Here is a 25,756-nt window from a genome sequence, read left to right on the forward strand (position 1 = left end):
TGACTCCAACCAAAAATGGACTTTGAAATTCCTCTAATACATATTCAGTTAAAATGAAATCTCTGGGGTGACTCTGTCATTCCTTAAGAACATTATGAATAGGTTTCATATGTTTACGTTGATAAAAGTGACTGGAGAAAACTGAACTGAAACAACAAAGATTCACCTCATGGGTTTCTGACTCTGACAGAACAACCTGAAGGAAGCCACATGTGCCCCAAGTAGGAATAAAACCCAGACACAAACATACCAGCAAGAAGAACTCACTGTGATGCACTAAAATGATAATCAAAATTAGAAAGTGAGCGAGTTTAGTTCTATGCTGCTTTTGGCAATATACAGCACAACCATGTGGGTATACCAGAAATAGGCTTCACACACTGTACCCATGTGGGGAATCAAACCCTGGGGCTCCTTTCACAACTATCATTCTTCAACAGTGCACTAAGGTTACCTTAGTCTAACTTAGCCTTAGTCCAGTGCTCAAGAATGGGAGTTAACCTTAGTAAAGGTTGCTTTGTGAAAGGAGCCCCCGGTCTTCAGTGTGAGAAGCGAATGCTTAACCACAAGGGTACACCACATTCCCTAAATTCTGAAAGATGCCAAAAACAAACATGGTAATATGGGAATCAAACTCAGAGAGACACCAGAAATAACATTCACATAATGAGTGTGGCTACAACTAGACAAGGGGAGCTGTGAAGAATCTGTTCATATTAGCAGCAGAAAATCCTGTAATGAGAAATAATAAACAATTCAACTTTATTTTTTTATCGAGAGAATAACAATTTCCTACAACCATTTATTATTACACATGATTGCTGAACTAGTTCCTTGAGATTTACATCAAGTAAAACACATATACTAGAAGGTAGTATTGATATGTACAAACACAATATTCAGATGTCAAATGCTTTTAAAGCAATAATCAAAATATATATATTTGCGTGGATACCAAAAATATTATTGGGTTCAAACTTCAGTGTTAAAAATATGAACAGAAAGCACAAGGTATGAAATGTGGTTTTCCAATATGTAGGAATGTTGGGCTGATGAAAAAATATTTTAAAGAAAATATTACTGGAGAGCAAGCAAATGAAAAAAACAATGAGAAGTTTAACTTTTTAGGGACTATTCATAATTTATGGCTGATGATGATAATGATTTTTATGGAGCTGTCCATTAGAATTCTAGAATTTCTGTACAATGTGACCAACTCTATGTCATGCACAAACGCAATGTGACATCCCCCCCCCCTCCCTCCCCTCCATCCACTACTTCCCTTCAAACTCAAATCCCCTAATTTTTATGCAAATTTGATTAATATTTTCATGTACAAAACTGATGCAATCCTACCTAACCACAACAAAATGGGTGATACCCTTAAAATCCCATCCTATCCCCAACCACTACTTTTGAAGATTTTGAAAAAATTCTAGACTCCATTCAGTTTATCATACAGGCTGCATGTTGTGAAGAATATCAAATGATTCTGAGTGAGTGAGTTTAGTTTTACACCGCTTTTAGCAATATTCCAGCAAAATCACAGCTGGGGACACCAGAAATGAGCTTTACACATAGAACCTATGTGGGAAATCAAACCCAGGTCTTTGGCATGACAGGCAAACACTTTAACCACTAGGCTACCCCTCTGCCCAAATAGAAGTCCTTTTAAAGTGTCACATGATATAATAGAACATTCTGATGATCTGTAGCAGGTAATGCAGCTTCTAAGCAGCTGATTCTACTGAAAGTCCTAAAGGCTGGCTGTCTTGTTTAAGAACAGTTTTACAGCTATTGTTGACATTCCATTCTATTCTATTCTATTGTTGCATTTCTATACATACTGTATCTACAAGAGCTGTAACATTGGACACAGCTCTGTGCAAACACCTCCTGTATACAGTACAACTTCAGATGTGCATATACTGAAGGAAACAAATAAGGGAACAGTCCAGTTCATGGCAGTGTTCCTTTATTTATTCTCAGATATCCCTATTCAAAGCTGGTGATGAAAGCTGGTGATGAAGGAACGTTTTAATTTTGTGTTCCTTTATTTGATTCTCTGAGTACAATTACTACCATAAGCAAATATATTGACATTTTATACCAGTGCAAATATATTGAAAGCCAATACCTTGGACAAACATTCACATGTTGTTCCAGGTGCAAATATTGTAACATTCAATATAAGATGCAAACAATGAAATTTTATACCAGGTTTAGATATTGGAATTTTCTTCCTGAACAGGTAGATATTTTATAACTGGTGCAAATGTACTGACATTCTACTTAGACATCTAGTACCACAAATGAATATATTGATATTTGTGTGAGGTGCAAATATATAAAATTTTGTACCACATATAAACATAGACCTTTTGCACCAATAACACACTCATACATTTGCATCAGTGCAAATAAACAGATGTTTTGTACCAGGTGTAAATACAGTGACATATTGTATCAGGGGCAAACTGCCATATTCTGTACCAGACATTACTATATTGACATTTTGTACCAGGTGCAAATATAGTGACATATCGTATCAGGGGCAAACTGCCATACTCTGTACCAGACATTACTATATTGACATTTTGTACCAGGTGCAAATATAGTGACATATCGTATCAGGGGCAAACTGCCATACTCTGTACCGGACATTACTATATTGACATTTTGCACCAGGTGCAAATATAAGACATTTTGTATCAGGGGAAAACTGCCATACTCTATACCAGACATTACTACGCTGACATTTTGCACCAGGTGCAAACATAAGACATTTTGTATCAGGGGAAAACTACCATACTCTATACCAGACATTACTACGCTGACATTTTGCACCAGGTGCAAAACTACACATTCTATACCTGGTATAACTGAAGGGGTATTTTATAACAAATATAAATTTATTTATTATCCACGTGGTACCTCGTAAAGGTGTTTCATAACAAAGTGTTATGACAAATATATGTGTCACAACACTTTCCAGTAATTTGATTGGCTAACTCATGACATATACTCATGGAAACATATATGGGAACATACAAAAGTTTTCCTATATTTTTTTCAGGTTTCTTTGCGATTTGAGTGAAATTCTGGATATAAATAAAGGAACAATTGTACTTTCATGTGTTCCCTTATTCGTATCTATGAGTATATATTTTGTCTCAGGTGCAAATGTATTCATAAAGAAAGATTATTCTAGTCCCTCCTATCAACACACTGCCCAGGTGAATCAATGTTTCATTTGCCAATCACACTACCTATTATGTGAATATCTGAAAATCAGTTTACACTGTCAGAATAACCGTAAACTGGATACAAAACATATATTGATTGGTTTTCCAGCGGTTGACTATACCAAACTGTCACTACTGCAAGGTGTCCCTGGTAGATTGAGGGGTATGTGAGTATGGTTTTACACCACTGTTAGCAATATTTCAGCAATATCACGGAGAGAAATACCAGAAATGGGATTCATGTGGGAAATCAAACCCTGGATCATTGGTGTGAAGAGCGAACGCTTTTACTGCTAGGCTACCCCCTATGATTGAGGAAGTAACATGATACTATTTGAGATTATTGGTTTCACTCGACTGTTTTTATCAAAACGTTTTACCAATATAAATGTCCACCTCACACAATCACTGACCCCTTTTGCTCCTGTAAATGTTTTTCTCATACCAAGCTTACTGGTGCAGAAATATTACTTAAAAAACTTTAAGATATGATGTTACTGACAAAATTTTACTGCCCCATCATTTTCTAATGCATGTCTTATCAGAGTGTAAATAGACAGGACCGCTTTACTAAAAAACTGTTGGTAAAAAACACTCTTTTGCTGTTAGTGATAGTTTTACTGAAGGATATTCACTGAAATAAGTTTTGTTAAAATGGACTTTTACTGATGGTTGTTTTGTCGATGTGTCTGTGGATGGACATGACTGTTTTATTGATAAAACTGTTTTTCTAAAAAGCTCTTTTACTGATAGTGATAGTTTTATTGATAAATATTTAAAGATAGATGTTTTGGATGAAAATGGATGTATGCTGATAGTTGCTTTACCAATATTACTTTGCTGTAATACTGAAAGGCTGTGGTTCCTAACATTGACACTTTGCTCATATTGTGATAGATGTTTCAACAATCAATATTCATTGACAGTTTATGGTTAGTAACACATGAGTGAGTATGGTTTTATGTCTCTTTTAGCTATATTCCAGCAATATCACAGAAGGGGACACCAGAAATGGGCTTCACACATTGTACCCATATGGGGAACTGAACCCCAGTCTCCAGCAGGATGGGCAGGCACTCTAACCACAAGGCTACACCATCGCCTCGGTAACACATGAATTACCAATAATGTGATTTTTTCTGATGTAGCTGTCTAATAATATAAATGGATGGATAACTCTATAATATATTGGACAAAATAAGTTAGGGATATTGGTATTTTTATGACTGATATTTTATCAGCATGTCAATGAATAAACATTTTTCATAATTTCAAAATTTATATATATCCCTAACTATTTTTGTTCAGTATATGACTATTGGTTGTTCAACAGTGACAGTTTTATTATTGTTTGTTCAATGATATGATTGTTTAACTACTGCTTGTTCAATTACATGACTGTTTAACTATTGTTTGTTCAATTATATGTTTTACTATTGTTTTACTAATACAAATGCCCTACTCACGTGCCCAAGAACCAACACAGCTTTATTTTCTCTGCCTACATACAGCATTTGTTTCTTACAGAACACACCATCGATAAGATCTTGTCGGCAATAGCAAAAACAAACATTCACATACAAATCCGTAAAATGTCAATCATCTTCACGACACACACGGTGTATAAATATGTCAATATATATAATATATATATAATAAACATGATATGCACAAAGCTCTTTGCAGGCTCAAATCTTATTAACAACGCATAGCAAAATAGTTTCTCTGATTAAAGGCACACAATTAAACAATATGTAAATTACAGAGCCTTTACGCTTGTCCTTTTTATATCAAACATATCAACAAGTGAAATAAGCACTGCTTTGGAAAAGTGGAGAGTGAATGCAGAGTTTAGTGTCACACTATTTATAGCAATATCCAAAAATGGGCTTAACACATTGTACCCATGAGGGTAATCGAACCCGGGTCTTTGATGGGATGAGGGAATGCTTTAACCACTCATCATCATCATCATCAAGAGTTTTAATCTTTTTTAAATAATGGTTCGATATATCTGATATTAAAAGATACATGGGTGAGATTCTTTTTATCATCCAAAATTAATTTTCCAGCTTTTTTATTTGTAAACAATAACAACCAGTCTTGTATTGTGGTGTCATGTAATTGTGATGGATGATGTCATCATAATGGATGTCACAATGGTCTGCAAAGCTTTGTGATAAAATTTCATAAAGTTAACACTTACGAGATATTATTTGATATCACCAATGAATATCTACTTTGGCAGCCAGTTTTGGATGATAAAATATCAACTCTAATTAAATTCCTAAACATTTCGCAGTTAAGCAATGTGAAATCTAGAATGTTTCACACAACCGAACAAATTTATAATTAATATGCACAGCATAAAATGTCTTAGGTTCAAATGATGATTACAGCAATAGAAAAAATATAGAGAGAGGCAAAGGCTACTTTCATTAACCATTCGAGGTTATTCATGGAAAAATTTAACATTAATTTCAAGGTGACAATAACACTGCTACCCAGATATGTCAGACAGGGCTTTGACAGGTAACCCGGATACTTTGGAGAGGTGGGTAATGTGTTGGATCCAGATACGTGCCTCGATGCCTGTACCTGTTATAATCATGTCACTTATAGTCTGAACAATGTAATACATTCTTCTTTTGTTATCAAAAAGCTTGTATAATATACAAAAATGACAGTCACTTCTTTTGAAGTAAATACATGGTTAAGATATTGCAAAAGCCTGTAATTTTTGCCTCCAAGCTAAAGAAGATATTGCCACGCATTACAAATTTGATGTCAAGATGGGTGGCAAGGCAGGGTAGGGTAATAAGGGGTGGGATACCTGGGTAGAAAATTTGGACTTGCCCCAGCCCTAGTCCGAATAACAAATGTCTGATACATAGGCCACTGGAAGAGTTATGTCTCTTTAGTCGCAAGGAATTCTGCATTTTCAACACTATGGTGCTGAGAAGCAACAACTTACAGTCATGTTCTTGTGAAGTGAGTGAGTGACTCTTTTTAGCTTACAAAATCATTGGGAAGTTGGGGGTTGGGGTGGGAGTGGGGATGTTGGTCTTACATGTAACAATGCTTTAACCACCAACTACTCCACTACCTATCATATCCACGTGATCTGGTTCATGAAAAAGTCATACTGCTATTAAAGGGAGCGATGTCCCTGTTCAGGGAGCGATGTCCCTGTTCAGATATCGAGTCCTGTCTCCCATGATTATCAAATTTTAAAATTACGCAATGTAACAGTATGGACTGATGTTGAAAACTGAGGACTAGAGAGCAAAAATATCCAGTCTAACAGTATTAGGCCATGATAAAATTACTTCTAGATTTTTATTCCTGCACCTCTTAACCAAAATCATGCCACAACATTCTCTCCTCGGGTTTGTGAAGACCAAGCTTTACTGTTAATATACTCAACAGCAAAAGAAATGAAACTTTGCCATTTTGTCACATTTTTAAAGAGAAGATATTAACAGGAACACTTACACTTAGGAGATTTCATTATTTGAAGCGTTTCTTTTGCTGTTCAGTATGCTAAACAACATTCCTATACCTACCAAACATCAACAGTTTCATTTTAATTGCATCCAGTATAAGGCCAGACCAATTGTATTTCTTGTTTTACAGATTTTTGTCCTTAGAAAACATAAAGGCAAGAGGGAAAAAATATAATAAAATCACCAATCAAAGTAACATTCCTTCTAAATACTCAAACTACTTTACTTTTGGCAATTTATGAAGTGTATATGGGGCAAAAAAAAAAATCTTAACATTTTTCTTGTAAGTTGACATTCTTGGTCAATAAAAACATCAGGATTACATATGGGGGAAAATTAGTTTTTCCTCTAATTCTTGAAAAGATAAGACGGTGGATTAGTAAAACAAGAAATGAAATGGGTCTCGTCTCCTGAAAACCTAAATATTTATTTACTGTGGCCTTTATTACAATGTTACTACAACACGTTCAGCTTGACCTGAGTTACTCTACATATGCATGACCCGGGAGGTCAAATGGGACAATCGGCAGGTCGAGAATACTTCAATAAACAGGGGAACAGAGAATGTTATGAATGTTGTGTTCTTGCGAAGCATGCACACATCGGAAACATTGCATCTTCTTTTTTTAGAAAGGATATTGTTTACAATTTCTCAACACTGAGATGTCAAATGGCAACCTTGTCTCGGCTGTTCGGACATGTTGACAATCAACCGACAAATGTGCACCCCTTCATAATAATAGACCAAACCGAGTATAACATGGCCACGAGGTGAATAAGTATTCACTTGATGAGGTCAAGCTGAACAAGATGTAGTCATATGTATGTTTATGGTTAATCTGGCACTGTATATAACACTTTATAGAAACAACATCCGATTATTTGAATGTCAATTTCTCCCTTGCAGGGCTCGATTTAAGAGATGTTAACCCACTTGCACCAGGTGCAACCTAAGATAAGAACCCAGTTGCACCAACCAAATCTCAGTTGCAACATAGTGTGTTAAAATGTCAGAGGTTTCAGTGTACATAAACATATTTCATCGCCATGAAACCATGGCAACACGGTGACACAGCTGATCCCAGTTTACAAGAACTATCATAGTTGAAACAGATCTATAAATAGCAATATTTCGGTGCCACAGCTATTCAAAGTTTGAAAAGTAAGCTGACATACTTATGCATACAATGTTAGATTTATCGTTGATTTATTTCTAAACAAAATCGCTTGCACTTGGTTTCATTTTTGACAAATAACTGGGTTGCACACTGTGATATTGGATTGCACCAGTGCAAGCAGGAAAGCGCTAAATCGAGCCCTGCTTTGAATTATGAATATCACAGTTAAGGTTATGGAATATTAGATAGGATTATATAAAACACAACCTCCAACAAAGAAATAGATATAGCATGGAACACTTTCAATCACAATAATATGAAGGTCTGAAAAGCACAACTTTAATTTTCAAATCAACAGACACACACACAAAACGGCTCATTTTCTCTCAAATGTTATTTGAAAGATGTGTTTGATTGGAATTTTGAAATCACTTATGTTCTAGGAAACGGTTTCAAGAAATTAGTCTCATAGCAAGCCAGTAACAGTCGTCTTTTACCTGAGTAATTGCTTTATGAAAGCCAAGCAAATATATTTACTCATAGTTAAGATCAGAAAATAACAAAATAAATACAAAACATAATGTAGCATAGAATGATATGTGTCACAATTTCTGTTGTAACTTCACAAGGAGGTATCTTGTCCTGAGACAAAACTTACACTTAAAAAATGTTTAAACTGCAGCACAACCTTTGAAACAGCCATGATTTCAAAAACATGTCTTTTTCTCAGTGGTGTGTTACATCAGGATCCATATACATTTAGAGAGGTCAAGGTCAAGGTTAGTGACAACTTTTAGTTCATGGTCAAGGTCACTGGCACCCAATGCTCTATATACACACAGACATAAAACTGTTATTTACAGAAAAGTGTCTCGAAACTTGCAAAATATTCACAGCTTCAAAAAGAAAGCACAAATTGGCCATAGTTATTTGTGTACATTCTGGGATTGTGACCAAGAGTTCTGAATTCAAATAGCAGCTCAGACTACATGCGCAAAAATTGGTAACTGACAAAGTCACAGTGTTTAGTTTTTTGCCCAATCTAACAAAAAATTAACAATCCATGACAGGAACACAAGAAACGGGCTTCATATAGGACACAACCACTGGCTGATTCTTCCAAATTTCCAAAATTCAAGGCTACAGAGTTTAGTTTGACGCCGCTTTTAGCGGTGGGGGACACTAGGAATGGGCTTCACACTTTGTGCCCATGTGGCAAATCGAACTCGGGTCTTCAGCACGACGAGTAAATGCTTAACTACTAGGCTACATCACTGCCAGAGTGTGAAATAGTTCCTAAACATTGCTAGCCAGCTGGGCTACCTACATCTGAAAGTTACTATCCCACAAAATAATTCACTTGTCCAAAATGTAAATGTAGACAATGGTTTCATCATTAAGCTGATAATACAAAGAACATTGTTATCAGGCTATAACCTTGCATGATTTAAAAGTGTGTAATAACTTAACAAGTCACAGAGAGCGATATACAACGTATTTACAAAATGACCCCATGAACATGCACTGGCCAGCTGAACCAGTGTCTATGGAGATTTACTGGCCTGCCTTGATTTTTGCTAGCCACAAGCTAGTGGGCCTGTGGCTATTTTGCACACTGCCAACTGTCCCCCAAATTTACAGTGGTGTTAAGATAATATTTAAGGGTAAGATAATATAGCATGACAACAATAATGGTCCTTTACTGCCGACGTGAGAATCAAACACAGACTATTGCATAACAAATCGCCATCGCAACTGGGCCACCACTCTATTTTAGTGCAAGATTTCAAGAAAAGGGGGTCACAATTCCAGACATCTGATCACTGAGGTAATGAGGGTGTTGTAAAACATTGTCTATGATTAGGCTCAATATTATGAAAGGAAAGTTTTCAAATACCGCATTTGACACCTCAAAACTAGTCCATCAAAAGGAAAACCTTCTCTCTTTGCCCTACTGGTGGAGCTTCTGAATGCTTCATATGTCAATAGTGAGTGATGTATGGTTTTGCCTCAATTTTTGCAAAATTCCAGCAATATCACAGTAGGGGACACCAGAAATGGGCTTCCAACGTTGTACCCATACGGGAATTAAAACCATTTCTTTGGTACGACGAGCTAACACTTTAACCACCAGGAACACCACTGCCCCTCATGCTATCAGGCTCGCTGTCTTGATTGACATGTGTCATTGTATCCATATTATGTATATTATGATACTATGGACAAAACGGGAACTGATGAAATGACAGTTAATGTGAAATTGCTCTGAATGTCCACTAAATCAAATTTGGGTGTAAAGTTCAATATCTGGTGTGTCCACCAAGTTGGGCAACACAGTCACAACACCTCAGTGGCATACTGTTGATTAATTTCCGATTGGTTGCCTGTGGTATTGCCGGCCATTCCCACAATTCCCTATTCTGTTTGTTCAAAGAGAAGCTGCCTTGGATGCATTTTGAGCATGTGTTCAACTCTATTGCAGTAGTGACTGTGAGTTCTCCAATACATTTACACAGGTTTACTTCTGTGTGCACGTCCATCACATGTTGGTATTACACCATGTGGAATTTCATTGTCACTGGATGTTGCGTTCGGATGCAACGCTTCGGTAACACACCCTTTCACCTCAACATTTGCTGCATTCATTTTCATAGTTTCCTTATATTTTGTTGACAGTATACATCAATGATAATAATGTCAGTCATTAAGCTGTGTGGTCCACGATAAATTATTTGCAGACCACATTCTTATAGCTGGAAAATGTCTAAGTGCAAACAGGACACCCTGGGAATGAATGACATGTTAAGGTCACCTGAACACGAGATACTGAGTGTCTCTTGGAAATTCTGAAAGGTCACTTATGAAAATTAGTGAGTGAGTGAGTATAGTTTTACGCTGCATTCACCAATATTCCAGCTATATGGCAGCGGTCTCTAAATAATCGAGTCTGGACCAGACAATCGAGTGATCAACAGCATAAGCATCGATCAGCGCAACTAGGAACTGATGACATGTGTCAACCAAGTCAGTGAGGCTGACCACCCGATCCCGATAGTCACCTCTTACGACAAACAGAGTCGCCTCTTATAACCATTTGTTGATAATATTTCAATGTTTCACAAAACCATGTTCAGCTAGGTTTACCAGTTGTGTTTCTCCATACATGGACAGAGGTGTCTGATGTGTCAAACACGGTAGTTTAAATAGCTAATCAAAATTAATCAAAGTCACATCTTGTCAAGCATCATTTCAAAATTCAATAAACTCACATTCACATCTCAGCAAGTAAATGTACATTCGCTGTATATTGGAGATAGTATAATACGATGTCATGCCATATGTAACAAGCAATAGTTTATTTGAAATAACAACATTCAAGAGTATCCAAGTACTATGTCATTTAAAATAATATTTCAAAAATGCATCCACAATGAAACATTTGAAAGTCAGACTATATACGAAAGAAGAAATTCATTGATTAGAATTTAGAAATGTGAATTTTCCCCAAAAATAAATTACAACAAAAATCAGTTGGATGCTAATACAGGATATAAAACTATCTATTGCTGTGACAAAGTAATTTTTTTCTAAAACTAGTAATGATAAGGATTAAAATATGTTATTTACAAAATACACACTATTTTAGTATAGGAAAACCTCACAAAAACCATCTATGACTAAAATACATTCAAAACCATCTACAACCGATACTATATAAGGCTTATGTTGAAATGAAAACAATCAAGACATAAAGAATCAGATTTCTGTCACTCATCATTTTGTCGTATCCCAGTATCTGTCGCTTGTGTCAATCCAGACTTGAACTGGTCTTCAACAACCCATGCTTGTCGTATGAGGAAACTGAGGGGATCACAGGGCCAACTTGCAAACTCAGTTCATGGATCCCACAAATGCACATGTGATGCTCATGATGTCAATCACTGGATTGTCAGTTCCAGACTCAGTTATTTACGGTCTGCCCTCATGTATCTGAAATACTGCTGAGTATGGTCCAGCAGAACATACAAAACAGCACCTGAACAACAGGACCATGTGGCCGTCTGTCCTTAATTGGCGACATCCACCAATAAATAATCCAAACAAATTACCTCCCCACAGAGGTTAGTCAAGTTAAGTCGTCTCACATACCACTATTCTAATACGGCCATTTTTCTCGGTTCTCTTAAAAATCCCATAGCAGCAAAAAATCACAACACAGATTGTCCCCATTTGTCTATCCAATCAGAACAGCTGTTACATTGATTAACTTGGTGGCCATCACAGAGTCAGTTGATCAATATGCGAAGGATTGATTCGGTATTTCATTTTAACTGGAAATGACCTGTAATTTCATGACTGTGTTCTGTCTAGAAGAAATGTTCACACATCACGCAGGAGTTCCAGTTTTCCCAAAGCATACAGAAACTACCAAGGCTTTGAGAATGATCCCTTCTGAAATAACGCCAATGACTGTACAACAAAATCTGCTTGCAACCAATCACATATCCTAAACACTCGCACCATGAAAGAGCTGTGTTAGAACATACGTTATGTGGGAAGATATGACATCAGTAACCTCTGTGGGAAGAGAATAATCCAAACATCGCTTCATATGAATCAAAAATATGTAATACCCAGAAGAGATGAATAAAATATGAAATATTCAATGCCTCCTGTCATCCTCATAAACATAGTGAAGGAAACATATATAGGAACATCACTTCATGGCAGTATCCCCTATTTCTTCCCACAGCACCATTTAAACCTGGTGATAAAAACTGGAAATATATTAAAGGAAGACTGGAATTTTCCGGTGTTCCCTAATATTTGTTTCTCTCAGTATATTTAGATGAAAATCTATTGATTAATTCTGTGGAATTAAGTGTTATTTATTTAATCAGATCATCATCCAATGAAAATGAAATATTTATGATATCAGATCTTGATATCTACAGGCATTGATATCATGTACATATGGATGCCAAATGGTGGGGAAAATACTTCATGAATTTGTAATAACCTACATACAATCCCAAAGCGTACTGACTGAAAGCAAAATATATGCAGAATTATTACATGAAGATCATTCTACAAAAGATCATTCAGAACAGAATGAAGCTTTATTTGATCATTCCAGTTTCATTTTTTATGTTCTAAAATTTATTATATAAATTAAGAGCATTTTCTTCTTGAAACTATTCAAACAAAACGTACAGCAACAAAACCCTTAAATTTGTTCTTCTTACATTGTTTCTTATTGTTTTTGAGTATCACAACATTCAAATTACAAAAACAAAGATAATTACTTCCCTTTTGTGAGAACATATTATTGCTTGTGCACTTTCAAAAACAAAATGACTACTTTTCATTAATTAGCTATTCTTAAGATCTCTGATGCACAAAACAATAGCTATGCCCAAAATAACAAATGTTTCAATCTGTAATGACAAAAAATATGTATAGACAATGTACGCAATGTTCTGTGAAAGTGATTGGAAGGAATGGGCACAAGGACTGTTGTCAGTCAAACAAAACAGCCACCATCTTCAGGCTTCACATACAAATGACCTTGACATTTCAAGGTCAAGAATGTAACCATAAGAAATTGTACATCAGTTGTTCAAATCAGTCTCATACAGCCATCTTCAAGTAACCTGACCTTGACCCATCAAGGCTGAATGATGGTCAAGCCCGCACCATGAGAAACTGTAAATAGGATGAGAAATCATAAACAAGACTCATACAAGTGGCCATCTCTGATCTGTGTCTAACATTTCCTCAATGCAAAACTGAGAAATGGTTCTTTCCATTTGCCAATCATTCAGACATAAGTTCATTCAGTTAAAAAATCAGCAATGTCTAGATGGGGTGACTTGCCCACAGTTTGTTTTCTATGTACATGACCTACTGTTTAGTTCATGTTCCAGTGTTCTCATATCTATTTGTTTTTTGTGTGTCAGAAACCTTTATGCTAGCCGTAAATGCAAATAATAACATTGTCAAAATTTCAATTGAATCATGTTGATATAAAATGCCAATATTCTGATGGTAAATATCCATGTTCAAATATGAATGCTGAAGACAGTCTCTCCTTGCTGTTAAGCTCAGAGGCTTTCTATGTTACGTCCAGAACCCTTCTACTTTACTTAGGCTCACAAGCCTTCTATGTTAGGTCTTGAAGCCTATTATTTTAGGCCCAGAAGCCTTCCATGTTAGGCCCAGCAGCTAACCACAGCCTCTCCTACCTATTCTTTAGCTGTTCCCCCTCTACCTATCCCAACCTGCTCCTACCTCCCCCATGCTGCCCCATCCCCACTAACAAAAAAAACTGAATAGGTCTGTCTGAGATATCAACATTGCAATTTCAAAATGGAAGCCAGGTCAACCTGAGGCCAAGGTCAGGTCAGCCTACTGACAAGGTCAGGTCAACTTGATGTCAAGACAAGATCAGGTCAACCTACTAACAAGGTCAGGTCAACCTACTGACAAAGTCAGGTCAACCTAATGTCAAGTCAAGGTCAGGTCAACCTGATGACAAAACATATGCAACTTCTAAAGGCTGAATCTTGAATCCAACTTCCATGTTAGCCAATACCGCCCCCTCATGAAATGAAACAATAGGGGAAACAACCATGTATAGTCTGACACCAATCCCTGTTTGTGGAAGAGACAGAAGCTAGCATCCGCAACCCTGTTGCTGTTCGGTGTCCTCTGTTGTGTTTAACCTCTGATTATCAGGTTTGGGGGAATTGGCTGGTGTGTTAGCAGCGTTTGCAAGCTCTTCAACCTGCATCTTGAAAATATCTGAAAATTAAAATTCATTCTGTAACAAAGTTGAACAGTCCCAACCAATCAAATCTCTTACTTTGATATGAAGCCTTTCCATTAAGATGACAATCCACTTATGACATCTGTCAGAAGGTCATGTCAGGTAGACAAAAGGTGGACTTTGACCATCCAATGTAAATATAGGATTCATGAGATTTTCAGTCAAATAGATGTCAGTTTAAAGAGTGAGTGAATGAGTATGGTTTTGCAGCAATATCATGGCTGTGGACACCAGAAATAGGCTTCACACACTGTGCCAGTGTGGTGAATTGAACCTGGATCTTCGGTGAGATGAGTGAACTCTTCACAGCACACGCTTTCATGTACAGATGCCATGATGCTCCTAAACAACAGGTTGCATAAAACATCAACAATACAATTACGTATTCTATGTTTGCATTTAGAACTATGTGATGATAGTTGTCTCTGAGACACAGAAATCAAACATGGATGTCTACGTTTTGTTAAACTTTCTAACAAAATAGGATTTTTCGCTCTGCCTGGCTGATTGGAAGGTTCAACATATATGACTTGAAGAAACTCACTTTAATGAGACTGAGAAATCTTAATACCTTTATTATTACTTGGATTACAGATATGACTACCCAAAATGTGATGATAGTGGAAGAGAAATAAAAATCGCATTTATGTTTGGGTTTTTTGCCATTATATGCCAAAAAGGGTGAAAATGACTAATGAAAACATAGCAAATTATACCTTTCAAGTACTCTCTGAAACTATTTCATATTTTACAAAAGAAATTCACACAAATCGTCAGTAGTCATACCACCAGGATATACTCAGGTATGCAAACATGCAAATAACATCTCCATATTCCCTTTTTCCCCCTCTATACCAACCTAATAGTAGTTTTTATAAATCTGTAAACTGATTAATTAAAAAGGAAAGGCCAAACTAAAAAAAACCAATCCTGTATTATACAAGCACTGGAACATATCGAAGAATATGCTGAAAGACATTCTGCTTCATCTGCCACCACATGAACTGTATTCAGTTACCGTGGTAACATTTCTGTCAACCGAGCCTACTTACCAACAATAAGATTATTGAATGCTTCTCCCACATTGGTAGAATCTAAGGCTGAAGTTTCTATGAAGGAATATCCATTCTTTTCTGAAAAACAAAGACCACCGAAATTACATTTCAGTTCTAGTCTAAATTCATTATTGTCAAATTTGGCTGTAGCATGATTCTATTTCAGAAAATTATTTTGTTAACTTGAATGGCAAAATGAATTTTGTCACTTTTCCATCACACAATCAATCTTGAACCAGTCTCATTAAACACACAATGAGTTGATAATAAACAGTACATTAGTCCAAATCACAAAGATGGGATCCTGAAGACAATCAAAACATGTTCAACCAGGGTGTATTGTGCCAGCAGGGAGTGGGTACCAGCAAAGGGACACAACTCTGAACATTCGTAACTGCTAATGTCATTCCCATACGCCAGATGACAACTCATACACTTCTCGTGGCCATGTACATGACTTGGCCTTGTCTAAGCACAAACTACCCATAGTGATAGTGGAAGAAAAATAAAAATGAAAAATGAAAATAGTCTAGTACTATTTCCAAGGAAAGACAACTCTGAATTTCCATACATGGCTACTTCTAGAACATCCTTATATCCCACACGCAAAAGAGCTATACAATCATTGCCATAGTTACGACTGAACTCTGAAGACCAGAGAAGATGGCCTACCTGCAACTGTCCTGCCTTCTTCCATGGTAACAGCCCGGAGATGTCGCAGGTCAGTCTTGTTGCCGACCAACATGATGCATGCTGTGGGGTCAGCGTGATCCTTCAGTTCCTGCAGCCATTTGTCCAGGTTCTGGAAGGACTGGGGCTTGGTGATGTCATACAGGACCAACGCTCCTACAGCTCCCCGGTAATATCTGCACCAACATAGAGAGATCAGGGTATGGTACAAGAGTAACATGCATAGAGACAAGGGTAGCATGCACAGAAAGAAGATCAGGGTATGTTACAAGGGCAACATGCATGGAGAGAAGGTCAGGGTATGTTAGAAGAGCAACATGCATGGAGAGAAGGTCAGGGTATGTTACAAGCACAACATGCATGGGGAGAGGTCAGTGTATGTCACATAGTTTTGTGTTCAACATAGTTTGTTCCAGCTGACAGCAAAAATAACCTGGTTTTGTCTTCCAGCGGTAAGATCAGTAAGACTAACTCTGCTCTAGTTACATCTTTGACAGATTCAAGTTTTCGATTTCTTCACCTCAGGAACAGTGCTGTTAATTAAGTGTTATAGTTATTATTGATACACTCACACACTAGTGATGGCTCTGTATCGCTCTTGTCCGGCAGTGTCCCAGATTTGTGCTCGTACAGTCTTCCCCTTGATCATAACATTCCTGAAACATAAACAACGCCATCACATAATGACCATATTCTCATTACAATATTTTTCGCCAGGGTTTTACCCAATCTGCAAATGTGTATCCAGTAGGAATAAATGTAGAGAATAATAACCGGACCAAAACATCCCCGTAGACAAATCCCCACTTAAAGTGCATCGTAGGACAAAATCACCCCTCCCACTGGCTTTATTCTAACTTCTAAAGATGAATTAATTTGTTTGTTTTAATATTTAAGGATGGTGCAGGTGGGGTGGAATTTTGTCCAGGGAGATTTTGTTGTGGATTCGTGGAGAATGGATTGAGAAAACCAATTCACTGCTCCTGGGAGTGCTATTAGTTACACAGTGTTTTGAAAGGGTGTTTAAACTGTAAGACCCTTGTGAATTCTGTACTTTGTGAGCCACAGTCGAATCTACAAGGGTCTTACAGTCCCGTACACCCTTTCTAAATGCTGTATGACAAATTTATTACAGTTGAGATCTTTTATTTCCCATTTAGCAGAAGGAGATGCAAAATGTTCGCCATAATATTTCCTGAATGGTCATGGAGGAGATAAATTAGGATGGCTTAGTTTCTGAGAGAAATGATCAAATTTGAGGTTTTGTTAAACGACAAGTCAAATACAGAAACATTTTATTTTGTGGATATATTTATGGACACAAACAAATAAGAAATTGTGGCAACAATTATATTACTCTGTTTATATTCATAATTGTATACGTCAACTCTAAAATTTCGAAGTGATCAGCCGCATAGAAGCCACATTCCATCTAACATCAAGGTCATTTGTACAACCCCTGTAGTGTGTCACCTGACAGATTTGACAGGGTGTATAGCTCGTACACCCTGTCACATCTGCCTACATGGTTTTGTATGCTTTGGCTTTTCACCAATCAGAATTTGACAAATTTATGTTCAAGGTAATTAAAAAATGACCCCAAAGGGCCAGGGTAGAATAGGCCTTCGTCAACCCATGCATGCCATATAAGGCGAGTCTGCTTGTTTGAAGAGGTGACTAATGGGATCAGGTGGTCAGGCTCAATGACTTCGTTGACACGTTTTCAGTAAGCAATTGCACAGATTGATGCTCATGCTGTTGATCACTGGACTGTCTGGTCCAGACTTGATTATTTACAGACCCACAACACATCTATGATTTTGCTAATTGTTTGGTTGTTTCTTATAGAGTAGTTAACGTATCATTAACCAGAGGTTCAAATTATCAATGATTCATTCAAAACTTTAGTTTTCTACATCGTTACTATACAGGAGCCTCTTATTATCCATAAGGAGCCTTGAACAAATAACAAGGAGTGTGTAAGACATCCTTGTTTTTTAGCCAGCAAAGCTCCAGTTAGACTAACAGCTAGTCTCTGAAATGAACATATTTTACTGAAAAAACGTTCATAGTGAAAAAAAATAATATAATGAAATGGAGCCCCGAGACTTCTTCATTTTCAGAAGCTATGAAAATCTAGACTTGCCACATTTTCTAGACTTGCTTGGGCTTTCTTGGATATATATACTTCAGGGTCTGTACGACAGACTAAGCTCCAGTTAAAATGAGTTTTAACATATAATACGCTACAGACAAGCTGAAACCCACAAGTAAAATAAATGCCAGTGTATGAAAAGACAATAGGTATTTACATTTGCCCTATGCCAAAATAACAGTGCGTATTTACCGAATGCATCAAAATCATGGGGCATATCGTATCAATTCAAGCCAATCGAAACAAACATTTCCATCTCAAAATTTTTGCAATTAAAGGAATCATTCTAAATGGCCAGTAAAATACACAAAGCAGTTAAAATAACATTCATGGTTACACCCTTCACTAATTGGTCCATGGATAAATAGCAACCAAATGGCATTCAGAGTAGAATACATAGGGTTTTTCTGCGCTATAAACAGAAAACAACTTTATTAGAGGAATCCTACATGAATTAATAAGTGTGGAGGCAAAACACTGTTATCCATAATCTGTTCTGACACTTTACCACACGGCCACCGGGCAGACGGCAGAAGTGGGGTTGAATTATCTATTCATAGTTATTGTCATAAAATTGCTTTACTTGCACTTGCACAGTTATTGTTATGTAGCATCACTAAATGATCTTCTACACTGTAATTACCCATCACTGATGGTATATACGTTACAGAAAACACTTCTCCTCGGTTTTGGTAGACAATGTAAAACCATCAGGGTCGGGAATAATATAACCCTTCCCATCCAGTTTTACATTGTCTACCAAAACCTCAGAGGCATGTTTTCTCCTATACATAAACTATAATGGATTTTATCCAAGACATGCAGCAGCTAAATCTTGTGTTATTTTGAACAGGCAGTAGGGTAACGTAGTGGCTAAAACTTTGGCTCATAACATCAAAGACTCGGGTTTGATTCCCCACATGGGTACAAAGTGTGAAGCCCATTTCTGGTGTCACTCCCCACCCTGCCGTGATACTGCTGGAACACAGTGGTGCAAAACTAAACTCAGTCACTTACTTAGAAGTGGACCCCTTAAGACACTGACACACCGATAAGTGCCATTGTTTTATTTATCATATGAATGTTTCAACCTAACAAAGTAATTTCATATCAACACATTTTATTCATTGAAGAAAAGGAGTGGGCACAAGTTATCAAACTTAATGACACTCTCTACCAATATTTACAACAATCATATTTAATTCAGAAACAGAGAACGTGGACATAGGCAAGTAAATTACACATCTGTTTTTCTTAATCATAGATCTTAACCATAAAGTACACATGAATAAATATCATTATAATATACTAGATAATCATAAAACATATCCCATCATAGCAGGGATCAACCTCAAGTCCTTTGAGTGTCCCTGGATCTCATATACCTGTAATTTTCAGAGGTCCTGGACAACAAAATGTGTGTCCCCGACTCTTACATACACATATTATTATCTACAGCATGTGGTGGCATGTGGTCCTGTGCATAAAGCCCAGGTCACAATCAGGTGAAGTTAAGCAAAGATGGGCATGGTCAGTGCTCGGATGGGTGACCCGCAACTTGACTCCTGGAAGTTTCTAGGACTTCAGTACTGCACCACAACGAAACACATGACACATGTGGTCTCACCATGGCAAGTGAATTTGTTCAAAACTGCCTCTGTTCACCCAGCAGAAAATGGGTACCCGGAGGAACAAGTCATGTGACTATAACCTTCTAGCACCTAGGCAGCTTGGGTTATCCAGGGTAATAATATGTGTGCTTTCACTGTTAGGGCTATGAGCATTCACCTCGTGAGTGGAATTTGGCACAATATAAATGCACACAATATTATTATGTTGTAATATTCTAGTAATTGTTATTGTATGGTATTGTGTATCATGATCATCACATTGTTACAGCAATTAAACAGCAAATGATACCATAACCCTTCTAATAGGAGACTCGGTGACAACTAATTGTTCTTTGATTGAAATTATGATCAAAGTATCTGGAATTTTTGTGTGTCCTTGTAGACAGCTAATACATTTCGCTGCTACCATTGTCAATGTTTATGCTTATAGGATGCATGAATTCACGTCCTGTAAATCTTTGTCACAATGTATTTTTTGCCTCCATATTAGTCACTTCTAATATTATCAGTACCTGCTCCACTTATGTAACTACAGACACTGTACATACAAAGCTGTTGATAGTCTTAAGGTAAATCACAGTTCTTTGGCTCAATCTTTGACTCCGGGCTCCAAAATGTTTTCAACCTACTGGGTATTTACTCACATATTTGTTTATTTATGAGTAATTGCGTTTTTTGAGGAGTGACCAGCATTTTGTATACTCCACTTGTTAAGGAATTGAGTACTTTTACACACAGTTTCTTATTTGGTAATTAAGACATCTAAAAATTAAAATATAAATGCTTTTCAATAAAGTCTCTCATTTTCAAACACTCAACATGGAAGTCTCATTGACCACTACAGTAAACTCCAGACAGTGGCTACGGCTATACAAGTATACACTGTAAATCATTAAATTTTTGCCAGCATGATATTTTTGCGAAAATTGCAAACGACTTGAGCTCGCAAAAATATCATGACGCAATTTGCTGGTAGAATACAATGAATAATCAGCAAACAACCTGTCCTATCTTCCCTTTATTATTCACCATTTCATATACATATATTAAGCAATGGCAATAACGCAAAGAATATAAACCAGTCCCTCATTTTTACCTGACCACTCCTTTTCTTTTGATAAAGATAAAAACATGACAATATGTGTTTTTGCTTTATTTTTTCTAAGGTTAAATTGACACAACTTTTTTTAAAGCTGTTTGGTTTGCGTCACAAATCTGAAAAAACGTGTTTGTTTATTATCGTCATACCATAGCCTTGGAAATTCCTCTCTCCACTTGTTATTGAATTTTCTTGATTTTTTAAAATTTTGTTTTATAAATTGTTTTGCTGGAATGTGAAGTTGATTCTTTCGTGTTAACATTTAATTTTCATTTAGATCATAAACAAATGTACTCTGAAGACTACATTTTCAAATGTAAACTTAATTATCCATTTTTCTTGCAGAATAATGGATAGGAAGGTGGGGGATTTTGCAAACATTTTCAATGACTTTACAATACTAACATATAGTCAAATTACGATGAGTTGAATCTCTGGGGACCATGTAATAAAGTTGACTTATCGATGTATTCGAGACATGGGTACGTCTATGATGGTGGAAAAAATGTTCGGGACTGACTTTGAGTTATGCATAAAATTCGAGACACCGGCATTCGACTCATCAGGATTTGACTCAATCTAGATATGAGACCCTAGATGTATTCGAGACATTGGTGTGTCTATGATGGTAGAAAAATGATTGTGACCAACAGGTACTTTGAATTATGCATAATACTCGAGATGCCAGCAGTTGAGTCATCGGGATTTGACTGCATCTATGGGAGACCCTCGATACTGCAATATAGATGCATTGCAGTCTCCACTCAAATTCCTTGTCTCTGAACACTGCTGAACATCTACTAATTTTGTTTTCAGTCATCAAATTTGTTTCATGACATAATCCAGCATGTCCATTTCCTGATTGTTCCTAGTTTGTTTGAGCGAAATAATGCAAACCCTAAATTTTACCCTTATCCTAACCCTAAACCAAACCCTAACCCAAAACCAAACCCTAAACCTTACCCTAACCCTAACCCTAATAAAACATAAACTTGCTTGTTGACAAAGATGGTAGAAGGTATCAGGTATTCTGGAATCTTGGCCTTCATTCCAGTATTTTCTTGTAATCATTGACATGCCTACCTTGTAGCAAACTCCACTCCTATTGTGCTCTTGCTCTCTGCGTTGAACTCGTTCCTCGTGAACCGAGACAGTAGATTGGTTTTCCCCACTCCGCTGTCTCCCACCAGAACAACTGAAATTATGATAGAACATCTCAAATATGAGGCATCATTGAAACAAAAGGCAGCAACATGAGAACAGAACTGCAACACTTAGCAACACAAGCACCATGACAACAGACCATCTGCAACCCACAGCAACACCAACACAAATTACCATGACAGAAGATCAACTGCAACACTTTGCAACACAGGACAACAGCAATGTGACAACAGAACTGTAACACAAAACAACATGATGAAAGACCAACTGCAACACTTGGCAACACCAACTCAAAGCACCATGACAACAGACCAACTGCAACACACGGCAACACCAATCCAAATCACCATGACAACAGATCAATTGCAACACAACGCAACACAGGACAACACCAACATGATAACCAAACTACAACACAAAGCAACATGACAACAGACTAACACAGGTTAATAGAAACATGACAAACAAACTACACACAAAGCAACATGACAACAGACCAACACAGGACAATAGAAACAGGACAACAGACCAACTGCAACAGAAAGCAGCATGACAACAGACCAGATACAACACTTGGCAACTCAGGACATCAGAAACATGACAATCGAATTACAACACAAAGCAACATGACAACAGACAAACACAGGTTAACAGAAACATGACAACTGAACTGCAACACAAAGCAACATGACAACAAACCAACACAGTAAAACAGAAACATGACAACCGAAGTACAACACAAAGCAACATGACAACAGACCAACACATGACAACAGAAACATGAAAACAGAACACTTGGCAACATGACAACAGACCACCTTCAACACTTGGCAACATGACACCAGACCAACTTCAACATCTGGTCAAATGACACCAGAACAACTTCAACACTAGGCAACATGACACCAGACCAGATACAACACAACAATGCTTCCACTTTGGGAACAGACATTCTTTCCACTGTACACAATGAAAAGTTGTATACAAATACAGAAATAACAGTAACAGCTTGTATAGATCATGGAGACTGACAATCATTTACCATGTCCGCGGAAATATTGATGACTAAGAAATGAGAAAAAGGTACGACTGAAGTCAACATATTTCACTTAACTGATGAGCGCTGACTCATTTAAACAATATTGTGAGCATAATCACATTATTTCACAAAGTGACCCATGTATAAAGGCACAACTGTGTCTATATTGTGTGTGTAAATTAAAACTTATTTTCATCACGATTTTTTATGTAACATATCACTGATAACAAAATTTTCATAATGGTAGACCTAAGAGAAGAAACATCTAAGGTGATCTAACGACTGTGACACCCGACATCATCAACAATCAAACAGCTGAGGTTGTAGAGAACAAGTACCTAGGGATAATCATTGATATCAAACTAACTTTTACTCAAACTACCAATGCAGTCTACAACAATTTCTCCATTTCCTGAGAAAGCTACACTAATCATAATGCTAATGATTCTACTTTTACGTTATTGATTTACAAGTCATGTATATAATCTATTTTAACACTGTCTATGCAGTGTTGGTATGGACCTCTGTCACTAAAAAATAAGAACAAATTAAAGCTTTCGCCCGTTTGATACCAAATCATTAACTCGTTTAATAAAAATGGTATTACACGTAAGGTCATTTAGTATCCTCTATGTTGTGTCTACTTATACAACTGAGCATTTTCACTGGTAATGAATATGAACACATTCATGATCACTCAAACAGTTGCCATGGTAATAATGAAGGGTTTGGCAAGTCTCATTTAAGACTTACTGTCAACAAATATATCACAACAGTGCTTGATAAGTCTTCCTTACCTTTCCAAATGTAATCATAATGCTCATCTTGAGCTGAAGAGTTCATCGCGCTTGCCATACTTGGAATAAGCTTCGGTTATGATGTCACATCAAATCAGGAAATAAAGTCTCAATCAAAAAGTCCCAAAATAAGCTTCTTGGAAATCAAGTCCACGTTTGCAATCTGTGATTCATTCTGAAAAATAACCAACCTTGTAAGTCTATATAATACCAAATAAATGCAAAACATGTACACGAACAGGACCGTCAGGTTTACGTTGTTATTGTTGTCTGTCGTGGGAAAATGCAGTACGACATTGGCCTTCAGAATCTGGGACTCCTGTTGATCTTTGCTTGTGGTTGGGATTTTTATGCGATCGTGGAAAAGAAGTAGGTAATTGTCACTTACTGCTGATGACGTAGTACAGTGATGACATTAGACTTAGCAACATCCACTGGCTGGGTAAAAGATGGCACATTTATTTGAGTTTTACGAGAAATGAGCACGGAAGTCGCACACTCACCTGTCACAACTAAAAATAGATCAGCTTTTTCAGTTTGGTTTCGTATTTAATGTTTATTTTGCCTTCTCTGGGATGTTACTGTTCGCAAACATACAAAACTTGAAATAAGTCAACAAACAAATTTTTATGTTTTACCAGTATTGATACTGGACACGTAAGGCGACTTCATTTCGTGCGAAACTGTGAAACTCAAGACAGGTGCATGGGCCTCAATAAACCAGTGCGGCAGTTTTGCAGCGTCAAGGCTGGTTAAACGGGTTAAATGGTGACATCATCCAAACAACGTGAATGCTCGGGTCATTTGGCAAATAGTCTACATATAGTAGGCTAACACATGAAATATATTTGTGTCTGTCAACATGACAGATGTGGTTGTTGACAACAAAAACGAAAAGTTAATCATTTGATATTTGATGTTGGTGCAATAAAGTTCAGTTGATTTTACACATTTTATTCCCTGCCATGATGTTGTTGGAATATTGCTAAAAGCGACGTAAAACCATACTCAGTCAGTCTTATGTTTACCTGTTCAATCAACAAAAGTACTCATGGCAGAAACAGAGAAATGTTCCACCGTTCCAAGCATACCAGACACATCCCCCCACACACTATTTATTAATTTTAATGATATGGTTTGTTTTTTGTTTTGTTTTGGTTTTGGTTTTTGGTTTGGTTCTGTTTCTGTTTCTGTTTCTGTTTCTGTTTCTGTTTCTGTTTCTGTTTCTGTTTTGTTATTGGTTTGTTTTTTGTTTTTGTTTTTGTTATGTTTTGTTTTGTTTTGTTTTGTTTTGTTTTGTTTTGTTTTATTTTATTTTATGTTTGTTTTTATGGTTGTTTCTTGTTTTTTTTTCAGTGTTGGGTTTGTTTGGTTTGGGGTTTTTTTTTTTTGTTTGTTGTTTTTTGTTTGTTTTTTTTGGGGGGGACT

At 36.8% G+C, this 25,756-nt stretch overlaps 1 protein-coding gene across 2 annotated transcripts; it reads right to left on the reverse strand.

Moving 5' to 3' along the window:
- Positions 1-8,192: 8,192 nt before the first annotated feature.
- On the reverse strand, positions 8,193-24,861 carry LOC137259892 (ras-related protein Rab-11B-like). Of its 2 annotated transcripts, none has more exons than XM_067797539.1 (7): positions 24,832-24,861; positions 24,329-24,503; positions 22,412-22,523; positions 17,016-17,099; positions 16,426-16,619; positions 15,751-15,831; positions 8,193-14,673 (listed from the first exon to the last, which is right to left on the reverse strand). In XM_067797539.1, exons 2-7 carry the CDS (start codon positions 24,384-24,386, stop codon positions 14,546-14,548), a joined length of 657 nt encoding a protein of 218 aa, XP_067653640.1. In that variant the 5' UTR covers positions 24,387-24,503; positions 24,832-24,861; the 3' UTR covers positions 8,193-14,545. The 2 variants fall into 2 exon arrangements, with proteins under 2 accessions (XP_067653640.1, XP_067653639.1); XM_067797538.1 differs by having other exon boundaries at positions 24,717-24,842.
- Between the last annotated feature and the right edge of the window lie 895 nt (positions 24,862-25,756).

Source organism: Haliotis asinina, chromosome 13 (genome assembly GCF_037392515.1).
Source record: "Haliotis asinina isolate JCU_RB_2024 chromosome 13, JCU_Hal_asi_v2, whole genome shotgun sequence".
Lineage (NCBI taxonomy): Eukaryota > Metazoa > Mollusca > Gastropoda > Lepetellida > Haliotidae > Haliotis > Haliotis asinina.

Coding starts and splice junctions, on each gene's coding strand:
- LOC137259892 (XM_067797539.1), bottom strand. CDS start 24,386: ATGGCAAGCGCGATGAACTCTTCAGCTCAAGATGAGCATTATGATTAC. Junction 17,100..22,411: donor GGAGTGGAGTTTGCTACAAG/GTAGGCATGTCA, acceptor TTTATGTTTCAG/GAATGTTATGATCAAGGGGA. Junction 15,832..16,425: donor AGAAGGCAGGACAGTTGCAG/GTAGGCCATCTT, acceptor TTTGTTTTTCAG/AAAAGAATGGATATTCCTTC.